Genomic DNA, 13,467 nt, shown 5'->3' on the forward strand with positions numbered 1-13,467 from the left:
AGGCAACATCAATGTGTTAGTTAAGAGAGTAGATGGGAGTGTACAAACACACACTATAGCAGATGTGCTATACGTACCTAAAATTGAGAAGAATTTAATTTCCATATGCAAGTCTACGAAGAGAGGATTCAAGGTAACCTTTGAGGAAGGTGGTAATCGAGTAATCTTCGAGAAAATTGGCAATCTCATCCTGGATGGCGTAAAATGCAACAATTTGTACAAGCTGAATCTGCATCCAGTTCACACAGTGGAGGCAAATATGGCAGTTCACGATTCTATGCAGATCTGGCATGAACGGCTGGGACACGTCAACTACAAGACACTCAAGCAGATGCACGAGAAAAAGACAGTGGAAGATCTACATGTTGAGTACAGCGCTGATGACAACCCGTTTTGTGAAGGTTGCATATATAGTAAGCAGCACAGGCAACCCTTTCCAAAAACAGGAGCAAGAAGGTCACTAAATCCAGGTGAGGTTTTTCATGCTGATCTTTGCGGAAAAATGAGCACACAATCAATAGGAGGTGCAAATTATTTTCTACTCTTGAAAGATGATTTTTCAAGATATTGTTATATATATTTTCTCAAGGAGAAGAGCGACGTTCTGAAAAATTTAAAACAATTCTATGCGGACGTTCAGGCTGATGGACATGCAATAAAGAGGTTAAGGACTGATGGCGGAAAGGAGTTCTGCAACACGGCTGTTAGACAATTCTTGTTGTCTAAAGGGACGAAGCACGAGATATCAACACCGCGAGCTCCTGAGCAAAATGGTTATATTGAACATCAAAACAGAACCATTATAGAATCAGTTAAAGCTATGTTACATACTCGAGCTTTACCTCGCTATTTATGGGCAGAAGCAGCCAACACCGCAGTTTATTTAAAGAACAGGACAGCATCAGAGACTCTGGGAGGATCAACACCTTTTGACAGATGGTATAATTTGAAGCCGTCTGTAAAGCATCTAAGAATTTTTGGAAGCGACTGTTACATTCACATACCAAAGGAGGCAAGAACGAAGTGGGAATTGAATTCATTGAAATGTCTCATGATCGGTTATAGCGAAGGGAACAAGGCTTATAGGGTCTACGATCTGATAGGTAAGAGAGTACTTATTCGCAGAGATGTAATCTTTAATGAATTTCCACAGCCACACTTCGTAACAAAAATTACCATGCCAAAGGAAGGACAGTTGCAATGTCCAGAAAATAAACAATTTCTGAAATATGATGAGATGTTAACAGAACCAATGAAGACTGACAAGGAGCCGTCACCAAACAAAAACAGGTATAGGAATCCACGACTGCCTATTCCGAGGGATCCGTATCCCAAAAGAACTACTTCGAAGTCGACGTCGGATGACACTGAGATCGAAAGAACGGCAATTGCTGAGACATTTATGGTGAGCACCGATCCAGTCAACATTGAAGAAGCTGTGGAAGCTGAGGATTCCAGCAAGTGGATAGAGGCAATAAATGCAGAGCTCGACTCATTAGAAGAGAATAAGACTTGGATACTAGTACTTAGGCCGAAAGACAAAAATGTGATTACGAATCGCTGGGTATTCAAAAAGAAACTCAAGGCCGATGGTCAAGTCGATGTCTACAAAGCCAGACTGGTAGCCAGAGGATGTTCACAGAAACAAGGCATAGACTATACAGAAACCTTTGCACCAGTTGTCAGGTTCAGCTCAATACGAACTCTAGTATCCATCGCAGCGGCTTTAAACATTGAGATCTACCAATTTGACGTGAAAACCGCATTCCTATATGGCGACCTCGAAGAAGAGATTTACATGGAGCAACCCAGTGGACTTGAAGAAGACGACAGAGTATGCTTGTTGAAGAAGAGCTTATATGGACTTAAGCAAGCATCACGTCAGTGGAATAAGAGGATCAAAGACTATCTGTTGAAACACGGTTTCCAACAATCGCAAGCCGATCCGTGCGTATTCTATAAAGTGTCAGAGACAGGTAAAAGACTATTTTTAGCTATATATGTAGATGACGGTTTGTTGTGTGGCGATGATTTGTCCACGTTTAACGGGTCGTATGAACAGTGGCCGAATTTTCACAATACATTCAAGGCAGTAATTGACGAAAATGAGAGCTTGTCCGATATTAAAAAGCTATACTATCGATATTAAAAGCTATACTATCGATCATCTTTAAAGGGAGTAGCCGCGGAGATTATGACGTCTATAGAGATGTCCGGCAATAATTATGAGATTGCGTGGAATCTTCTCGAGAATCGATTTGAGAACAAGCGCGTTCTTGTACATCACCATTTGCAAGCGTTAATTGAGTATCCCACTATCCAGAAAGAACATCATGCATCTTTACGTCAATTTTTGGATTCTACGGAAAAACACGTGCGAGCTCTAAGGAAGTTGGGACAACCGACCGAGCATTGGAGCGCCATCCTTGTCCATTTAATGACTGCGAAGCTCGATAGCACCACGAAACGCGAGTGGGAGAATAAAACGTCTTCCCGAGACGTAGCGACATATGATCAATTTATCAAGTTCATCACCAACCGATGCATCATGCTCGAAACGCTGCAACTCGACATGTCAAAGGCAAACAAATCTTCAACGCCGAGCAGTGACAAATCTGGTACCAATAAACGAGCAGTAGCTGCCGTTGCCACAAAGTCTAAGTCAGACCTTTGTCTGTTCTGTAAAAAAGGTGAGCACAAAATTCACAGTTGTCCATCTTTTCTTAATTTATCTCCGCAGGTACGAAATAAGGAAGTAAAGGGGCTCAAAGTATGTCCTAATTGCTTGAGGGAAGGTCATGCTCTCGAAGCATGGTTTCGGCGCATGTCGATTATGTCAGAAAAAACATAATTCTCTCTTACATATCAATAAGAGCGAGAGTACGGGCTCGGATGAACTAACCGATCGCAAACTAAAACATCGTCGTTGTCCGCTGAGTCTCAATCGAATACTCTAGCTCATTGCGACACTTACTCGTGAGCAAGGACTATTGGCCACTGCAATCATCAAGATACAAGACAGCTCAGGAGAATATCACGAGTGTCGCGCATTTCTCGATCCTGGGTCTCAAACGAACTTCATAACGCGAGATCTCTGCGACAAGCTTCACTTACCTCAGCAAAGCCAGCAACTATCTATTCGCGGTATCGATAATATTCAAACAATTGCACGCAATCAGACTCATGCTACGATCCAATCGAGATTCAACGCGTTCAAGATCAAATTAAGCTTTTCGGTGTTACCTGAGATAACGACCAGGCTTCCGTTATCTGAAATTAACAAACGCTATCTCAAGATTCCGGAAACAATTACCTTGGCCGACCCGTCATTTCATATTCCAGAAAAAATCGACGTCTTGCTTGGAAGTGTAATCTTCTGGGAGTTGCTCTGCCTTGGTCAAATCAAGCTTGGAAGAAATCAACCCATTGCTCAAAAAACAAAACTTGGCTGGATCATTGTCGGTCCTATAGGAATCGAGAATCCACGTTCTTCATCTAACGTTTCTGTGTGTGCCTTCTCTCAATCAGATACCCTAGAGAATCAACTTGAGCGTTTTTGACATGTTGAAGAAGAAACTCCATACACGGAACCATGCGAGAACGACAAAATTTGCGAAGAAAAATTTGTTCGAACGCACCGACGCAATGCAGAAAGACGTTTCGAAGTACGACTGCCCCTTAAAGGTAGCATCAATCAGCTCGGACATTCAAAAGCGACCGCCGCGCCGTCAAGTGCCTTAAGTCCATGGAACAAAAGTTTGCGAAATCACCAGCCCTGCAAGAACAATACGGAAAGTTCATGCAAGAATACCTGGATTTGGGTCATATGACCGAGGTGACAATCGAGGACGACGGGTGTGAAGTCAAAGACTACACAAATGATATGTTAGTCAACTACCTACCTCATCATGCTGTTATAAAAGAAGACAGTGAGACGACAAAACTTTGAGTCGTTTTTAACGGCTCGTGTCCCACATCTATCGGGGTATCGCTTAACGGTATACTTCGTACTGGGCCTACTGTGCAACCGGACTTGCTGTACATTTTATTAAGATTCCGCAAGGATCCATACGTCATGACTGCTGATATTCGGATGATGTATCGACAGATATTGCTTCAAGCTGATCAACGTAATTTGCAAAGAATATTGTGGAGATGGGATAGGGACGGACCTATCCTGGAGTTCATTCTTAATACGCTTACTTATAGGTTAACTAGCGGCTCCTTTTTAGTCACTCGTTGCCTGGTCACACTCGCAATCGAATATATGGATAAATATCCAGAGGCCTGCAAAATCCTACTCGAGGCTTGCTACATGGATGATGTATTATACAGGAATAAAAGTGCCGAAAGGCTGCGGTGGCTTTGGATGCAGCTGATTGAAATTTTGGCTTCCGCAGGTTTCACGTTTCACAAATGGAACACCAATGAGCCTTCAATCCTGGAGTCTCCGTCCGAGTCAACTACGTTAGAAATTGGAAAGGAGATCAAAACGTTGGGAGTTTGCTGGAACACAACTGACGACAGCCTTCAATACAAGATTCAAGCGATGGCAACGAGCAATCCCGTGACCAAACGATCGGTACTCTCAACCGTCGCTCAGATATTTGACCCATTAGAACTGATGGGACCGACAATTATACTTGCGAAGATTATTCTTCAGCAACTTTGGAGATTGAAATTGGGATGGGATGAGTCTCTACCTATTGATCTTCACACCACATGGTTGCGGTACCGAGAGACGATTAAGGACATCAGTCTGATCTCAATTCGCAAACACGCAATTTGCGCGGAGCCACGTCGTATCAAAATGCATGACTTTTGTGACGCATCTGAGGCTGCCTACGGCGCGTGCATTTATCTCCGGAGTGTCAATGATGCTGGACAGATATCCGTTCATCTTCTTTGCGCAAAATCCCGAGTAGCGCTGCTTAAGCGAATTACACTTCCGAGACTGGAGCTTTGCGCAGCCGTACTACTGGTAGATCTAGGAGAAACTGTGCGGCAGGCACTATTCCTATTGAATTCGACAGTATTGAATACCGGAGCGACTCCACCATTGTATTAGCTTGGCTCAAGCGTCAGGAATAGAGTGGCCAATATACAGCGTGTCGCAATTGCAGCGCGATGGTCTCATGTTAGATCTAAGGACAACCCGGCTGATGTTATTTCACGAGGCACTACACTGGAGAATCTCAAGACGTGCCAATTATGGTGGAACGGTCCGTCCTGGCTGGAGATGGATCGTCAGAACTGGCCCGCCTCATTCATCGAATTACCAGACTCAGAGGTTCCCGATCTCAGAAGGCAAGCAATCGTCTCACAGTGCGTATTCTCAGATTTCGACCTACTCAACAAGTTCTCATCTCTTTCTCGCCTTACTCGAGTTACGGTTTATTGCTTGCGATTTAAGACGAATGCACTCACTAAACATTAACGAAGATTGGGACCTATTTCTACAGAAGAATTAGAAGAAGCTACTTCTGTGCTCATACTGATGGTTTAAGCGAAAGAGTTTGCATTGGAAAAAGCAGATCTCCAAGCCAAAGGGGAGGTTTATAGCAAAAGTAAACTCGCTTCTTTAAATCCATTTATCGATTCAAAAGGAATAATTCGCGTTGGCGGCCGGCTTTGCCATGCCGATATTGACTACACCCGGCGTCACCCTATCATATTGCCGGCAAAACATTATTTTACCGAATTAGTTATCCGCGATGCTCATCTTAAGCAACTGCATATCGGACCCCAGGGGCTTCTCGCTCGCTTACGTCAATTGTATTGGATTATTTCCGGGCGGCAAGCTGTTAGAAAGGTTTTTAAGCGTTGTGTTGCGTGTTTCCACGTGAATCCGATTAGTAGGAATCAGCTAATGGGGGAGTTGCCCCAAGCGCGTGTCAATCCTTCGCGAGTCTTTTTGCATTCAGGTCTTGACTATGCTGGACCATTCAGCATAAAAATCTCGCGGAATAAGACCGGGAAGGCATATTTATATGTTTTGCGACTAAAGCTACGCACTTGGAGGTTGTAAGCGATCTATCCACTACCGCCTTTCTAAATGCATTAAAGCGATTTATTGCAAGGCGCGGCCGATGCGCAAAACTGTTCTCAGATAACGGATCGAATTTCGTCGGGGCGAACAACGAGCTCAAGACACTTTTCGACGTGATAAAGGCCGAAAACGATAATATCGAGCAATTTTTGGCTGATCAGGCTATACAGTGGACCTTTATCCCTCCGTATCCCTCCGCATATGGCGGACTCTGGGAAGCCGCTGTTAAGTCCGCGAAGATTCATTTAAAAAGGGTTATCGGTAATACTTTACTAACGTTTGAAGAACTTTACACCATATTCGCACAAATCGAGGCCGTCTTAAATTCACGACCGTTATGCCCAATCTCGGATAATCCTCAAGATTACGAAGCTCTTACGCCGGGGCATTTTATAATCGGCGAACCACTTAACTCATTCTTAGAGCCTGACCTAACCGACGTACCGACAAATAGATTGACCCGATTTCAATTGTTATCTCACATGCGACAAAGTTTTTGGCGTCGTTGGTCTAAGGAGTATCTTGCTCAGTTGCAAAACAGATATAAGTGGCAAAAACCGGACGATTATCGAAACGATTAAGGTGAACGCGTTAGTTTTACTAAAGAACGATTCACTCCCTCTTAAATGGCGACTGGCTCGAATTATCGAAACTCACGCGGGCGACGATGGTCACGTACGTGTCGTTAGTGTGAAGACTTCTAGTGGTATAACTAAGAGAGCTGTAAACAAAATTTGTATTCTTCCTATTAGCGTGTAAGTTTTTGCGTTTTTATATAACTAATACTTCTTAATTTTTAATGCAATATATAATGTATTCTTTATTCAATCTGCGATGTAATGCGACAAATTAGATATTGAAAGGCCCAGCCTTCCAAGGGGGGCGGGATGTTCACACCTGCTAAAGTATTTGGTTTGGCGCGTAAACGGTGGCGCTACCGATGGCGTCTCATGACGAGAGTCGAACGCTTCCGTGCGAGAGGTGGCGTGCGCGCGTAGTATGTAGGAGAGAGTCGTGGTCGTCGCGTCGCTACGCAAGTGTAAAAGAAGGTATTGTAAGAAGGTAGAAGCGAAAATTGCATCCTTTAAGCATGTAATAAAATCTCAGAAAAAGAAAATTCTCAAGTATCTGAAAAAGTGAAATCCTATTTTACAGTGCATATAGCATTTTACTTTTATTATCACACTTCTTTTTTAATATTTTTAAAATCTGCAAACAAAACATTCATAAATTATTTAAAATATTTAATACAATTGACTTTGAATTTCAATCATTTAAAGATAGCTTTGATAAGATTTTATATTTTTCACACATATTACATATATTACACGTTGCTCATTAAATATATACGCATACAAACAAAATCTTACCATATAACATAGAGATCCTTCGCCTCTTCCGTAAAATTTGTTATCTGAAGTATTTGATACATTTCGGCATATTGCTTTAGCAATAGCGCTGATCGTATGTTCCAAAATTTTCCATTCCTGAGGCATGGTGAATGCTTATCCCTTATAATTGACCTTAAAAATCAATTACGTCTCAGATCTATTCAAGCAAACATGTACGAGCCACAACCGAGAATACCACATCAGTAGTAGAAACAACTGATTGCGCGATTCCACAGACTGCCCACCGGGAAGGCCTCCACTGTTAGTTTCCAGTAAAAACAAAATTGACGAGAAGTACGAGCGTACTGTCCTTCGGTGATACAAAACGCTGAGAACGTCAGTAGAAATTTTTGTCGGTGTTTAGGTGCGCGCGCGCATAAACTTTGGCGAGTACGGAGGACTTCCGGGTCCTCGCTTTTAACAAACAAATTTTTTTTTCAACTCCTAACGTCCAACGACGTATAAAAATATCGTCAATTGATGGTACAATCACCGAAGTTCTCGGTAGGAATTTTAAATGGTGACAATGTTTGCGCGCGTTTAGTCTTCGCGGTGAACGGAGGGCTTCCGGGGCCTGATTATTATTAATCAAGTATTTTTTTTCTAGTCTGATTCATACGAGAAAGTACAAACGTACTGTCCTTCGGTGGCACAAAACTCTGATATTTCTGTTGAATGATTTGAGATTTCAATATTTGTAATGTTTTTCGCATTTTCTTTGGTTATTTATACTAATATTGTCACTTTTAACCCAGTTTTATTGTTTTCTGCTTATTTTTGCTTTTTTACTTTGGTTAACTTTGGGAAAAAATTATTTTTAATTTTTGCTCAAAGATCGCTCGAAACTTCAACCACGTAAAGTTTGACCTAAATCTGAGCATGGACGTTTTTGGAAGTTTCACTGCAAAATGTACAAAAGATTGTGAAATTGCTTAAGGGAGATATGCAAAATTGAAGTTTTGGGAACTGTTAGGAAAACGAATAAATCTCACGTATTCTTACGTATTTTGAGTCGTAGAATCCGAAAATAGCCACAAAAATTACGTCTGCGGAGCGAAGAAAACGTGGGAAATGGAGAAAGATGCGAAAAAAACGTGAAATCATTTAAAACGTAATTTTTTTACGTTTTTTCATGTATTTTGAGTCAAAAAATCCGATAATGACCATAAAAATTACGTCTGTAGCGGGGGAAACGTGGAAAGTAAAGGAAAATGAAAAAAAAAACGCAAAAACGTTTAAATCCCCAAACGTTATTTTCTTACGTTTTCTTACGTACTTTGAGTCAGATTCTTGAGCCAGGTATCTGAGAGGACTCAAAATACATAAGAAAATTACGTTTTGGGAGTTTTATTGTAAGATTTATTCGTTCCCTTAACAGTTCCCAAAACCTCAATTTTGCATACCCTTTTTGGATGTTCTAAATAGTTTGTCAAAGCTATGAAGTTAATGAAAATTTAATATTATATTCTGTATTTTCTTCAAAGTTCGAGGCTAAATTTCAAATCAATTCACAATTTAGATAAAAAATTATCAGTTTTTTAATATTCGTTTTACATAGCATTTTACACAAAAAAGTGTGAAGATTAAAAAATGCTATCAATATAATGATATTTTACACACAAGTAGATCATTAACAAACCAAAATATAACAAGAAAATTTGAAACAATTTACAATTCTTTTTTTCAAGATTTTTTTTGAAAAAATGAACGCGTAGTTGCCACGCGCGTTAAAAGTGAAACTTTTGAAGACAAGGCTTTGCCATAACTTTTCTGAAATTAATACAAAAACAATACAACGGAATTAAATAGTCACTCCACGCAGCCGTCCGCAACTCGAAAATGTGTTACACGCAGTTCTCACTATATCCGTCTCGCCAGTGCCGTACGCCTGATCGAATTTTCGTGACGCGTTTTTAAGTCGCAAAATCGAACTTACTTACCGATCTAAAAGAAGTTTCACTTTGTACGCCTGTTGGTCGAATTTTCGTGACTCTTTTTCGTGACGTTTTTTCGTGTCGCACAATCGAACTTACTACCGTGCCAAAGAAGTTTTATTTCGTACGCCTATTTGGTCGAATTTTCGTTACACTTTTCGTGTCGCAAAATTCGTGACGCTTTTTCGTGTCGCGAATCGAACTCACTACCATGCCTAAAGAAGTTTCACTAAAAAAAAACTAGTAGTAACAGTTATTTACAGTCACTAAATCTACGTCTTTTACATTCTGTTAGATGTGCCGTAACTAGTTATATATATTTTTTGGATCCCTGGAGAATTAATATTGGTTTTTTAAATATTTTTTGCTTTTGGGACGTTGTGTCCAGAACGTTCTTAAGCAATTTCACAATCTTTCGTAGGTTTTGCCTCATAAAACCATAGTGGGCACCACGAAAAAAATTTTATAGCTATTTGGCAAATTTTTTTTAAGTGCAGGGTACTTAAAAGTACAAAAGAACTTTGTGTTGTTGTTTTGCACAATTGTTTTCTGGGTCAAAATAAAAATGGGAAAATTCGCTAATTTTTACATTATTTTCATCCATTTGCATCATGTCTACATGTTTTTTAAAAACATTTGGCAATTATATCATTTGATAGAGCAAAGTTTCAACTTTAAGAATCTGTTTTTTTAGTTGCGGTGAATTTTTAATGGAGTTATGAGTAATCAAAGTTAAAATGCTCATTTCTTATGCAACCCGCGATAACTCGATAACAAAAAATCGTAGAAACATAAAAAAAAGATTTTGTAGAGAAAACTTCAAGCTTTTATGTTAAGAAGTTGAAAATTTTTGTAGATTTTTTTTGTAAATTTTCCATTTTGTCCAGCTCATAGTTTTCTATATGTAAAAATTACCAAATTCACAAAAACTAAAAAATAATAGTGACCTTTCGAAAGTAGAGATTTTGAGCTTTAAAATATTTTTTTTTTTTACTTAAATTCCGTTTATTTTTAACGAAGTTACAGCTGCTTAAATTTTGCCTATCTATTATTATAAGTACTTGACGTCTGTCTGTCTGTATGTTTGTCTGTCTGTCTGTCTGACCGCAAACTACTCATTCGATAACGGACCGAATCTTATGGAATTATATATGAAACAGGGGTAGAATATTCCAGGGATGTCGATGATGTGTATTATTTTTTGTTACCAATTTTTTTGAAACCGGTTTCGAAATTTTTTTAACTTTTCGGGAAATAATACGTAATTTTTCGGGAAATAATAAGTATCTAATGTCCAACCGTGAACTACTCATTCATTAATGGATTGATTTTCTTGAAACTGGTGCCAAAATTTTTCTAATTTTTCGGGGATAAGTTTAATTTTTCATTAATGTATCAATTTTATTGAAACTAGTGCTAAAATTTTTTGAATTTTTTAAGAATGACAACGATTGGTTTAATTGTCCATTAAAGGACCAATTTTTTGGAAACTGGTATAATTTTTTAAAGTTCTATATGTCCTAACTTTTCCTTAAATGCGGCGTATACATATACCGGAGTTACTCTAAATAATTTCAAGATAAGTTTGTTGCGTCTAAATGTTCATACTTGGGATGCTTGAGTTGATTTGCTATTAATTTTTTATTTAATTGACATATAGGCACTGAACTATATGATGGACTTAAAAGTTAGTTTTCTGAGAAAAATTAAGTTCTTCTAATTTTTGTGAGAAGTTATATAAATATTAATAAAAATAAAATATAGAAATACAATACTTTTTTATTTGCTTTACGTATATATTATTTATTTGACTGTAGTATAGAATTAGATATAAAATATTATATCAAATGAATATAAATTGCGATTTTTCGAAGTTTTAGAACATTCTGAACACATTGGCATCGAAAACTAAGAAAACAATTTTTTTTTCGGTTTTTTCTATTTTATATATAATTCTTTATAATTTGATTGATTAGACCTAGCTTTATATGCGATCCAAAAGATCCATATATACGAGTTTTATGAAAATAAAGCTTCCTCTATGAGAAAGCAAAAAATAGAGCAATAGATATAAAGTTACAACTAATGTATATGTTTTCTTTATATAAATATGATAAAGTAGACAATTCTGATAAATCATGATAGAAGATTAAAAAATAACATTTTTATTATATATCTTAAATTTAGTTTAATAATTATATCTAAAATTAGTAAACAGATTAATAGTTAAAATGAAACAATTGCTATTAAATTTGAAGGTGTTCAATTGAAATAGCTTACAGAATTCCTCCTTGACAAGATTGGCCTCCTTTATTGTAATGTCTTCCTTCAATTGCTCAATCTGCTGGCTTGTAACCTTCAACTTGCTTTTTAAATCTCGTACCTCTTCTTGCGTCTCAACCAGGTTTCTGGTGCATAGATTTCGTTCCGCACGGACAGCTTCAAATAAGCTTTGATGTTGACGGTACTTTGTCTCAGAGTCTGCTAAACGCTTCTTGTAATCGAGTATCTCTGTTTGCTTCAGCTTGATCTCGCTTATGTAACTCTCTAGCTGTCAATATATTGTAAATCAATTTTGCTGTTTGTTTCATTTTGTTCTTTATACTCATTTAGCAAAAATGTTAATAAATACATGTGCATTAAAAATAAATGAACATAAACATACAGTATTTATTTAAAAAACTGCTCCATATAAATTTTGAATTTATATTAAACATGAGATGTGCAATATAAAAAAAATAAAACTGCATAAAAAAGTTACATCTCACTGATTTTAAAGCTACTTAAATATATGTTGTAGAAGAGGTTCTCTTCTGATTGTGAGAAAAAAGTGGAAGACGGCATTTAGAAAATATAACAAATTGAAGTGTAACACATTAAAGTTTGTATATCCTGTAATAATGAGTAAAAAAGATTATAACGACCTGCCGTTTTGAGAAATCGAACGCGAACTAGCTCGCCGGATCAGGAGTTCGATAGGTAGGCCCAGAAACAGTAATCAGTATTTGATTCGCACACACACAGTTTATTCAATATTCGCAATAATAATTAATACTCGCAATGATACAGTAAATGATATGCAGGTTTAATCCAGCGATTTATACGGACGCATACGTATAAGCGGAACGCGATATTTTATGCGTTCCGCTTATACGTATGCATACGGCGCGGTACTGTAGTGATCTTTAGACGGAAACGGAACACAATGCTTACAGTAGTTTACGCGGGCGTATACGGCGCGCGATATTACAATATTTTATACAGGAACGCGGGCGCACACACACATACGTATAAACGGAACGCGATATTTTATGACGGTTTATGCGGATGCATACGGCGCGGTATTACAGCGGTCTTTAAGAACGCGAGCCGCGGTTGTAAGACCGGAAAGGAAGGAACGGTCGGTCAGGATGAAGCTGGCCGGTCGGTTCGGGAATTCCGGAGTTTGAGTGACAAGAGTGCTTGTCACAAGGCCGAATGTTCTCGACCTCGTTTGGCCGTCGCAACCGAGAATTAAGACGTGATGGAGTTCTGGTGACTACCAAGACCTCTTGGACGAGGCACGTACAGAACACTGTACCCCCCCGTTGTCGTGCCGTCCTAGGAAGTCGGGAAAGGTATTCTTCTTTCGGGATCAGCGGAGCTGATGCTGGTTTCGAACAAAAGTGAAATCTTTTGCCGCGACACCGATATTTTATACCCCCCCCTCCGGAGCGATAGACTCGGTGGGGGTAAGGTAAATGCACCTATTTGCGTCCATGTAAGGGTTATAGCAGAATAGAAGACCAATATACGAGTATAATCTATTCCAATTTGATTAAAAATCATTACTGATTGAAAAAAATATATTTCTTTATGGAAAAAAGCTTTTGTTTTGACAAATTGCTACATATTGCACCGGAAAATTCTAAAATTACGCGAAGGTATTATTGTACGTCGTTGCGTCCGCCTGATTAGTTTTCGAACGTATTTGCGTCCATTGCGTTCCCCCTTTGCGTCAGGACGCAAACTAGTAGAACGATTTGACTGCACTATTTTGCGTCCGTCATGGTCATGGATAAAACGAATATGTATTGAATGTTTTCGGTCGCAA

General features: G+C 38.8%; 1 protein-coding gene across 1 annotated transcript in view; it reads right to left on the reverse strand.

The window, feature by feature from the left end:
• LOC139812081 (cilia- and flagella-associated protein 58) overlaps positions 1–13,467 on the reverse strand; it is a 346,663-nt gene that overhangs the window by 179,444 nt on the left and 153,752 nt on the right. The window contains exon 8 of the mRNA XM_071776708.1: positions 11,655–11,925. Within this exon, the coding sequence (XP_071632809.1) occupies positions 11,655–11,925 (271 nt within the window). The remainder of the gene's footprint in view (positions 1–11,654; positions 11,926–13,467) is intronic.

This window comes from Temnothorax longispinosus, chromosome 4, assembly GCF_030848805.1.
Source record: "Temnothorax longispinosus isolate EJ_2023e chromosome 4, Tlon_JGU_v1, whole genome shotgun sequence".
Taxonomy (NCBI): Eukaryota; Metazoa; Arthropoda; class Insecta; order Hymenoptera; family Formicidae; genus Temnothorax; species Temnothorax longispinosus.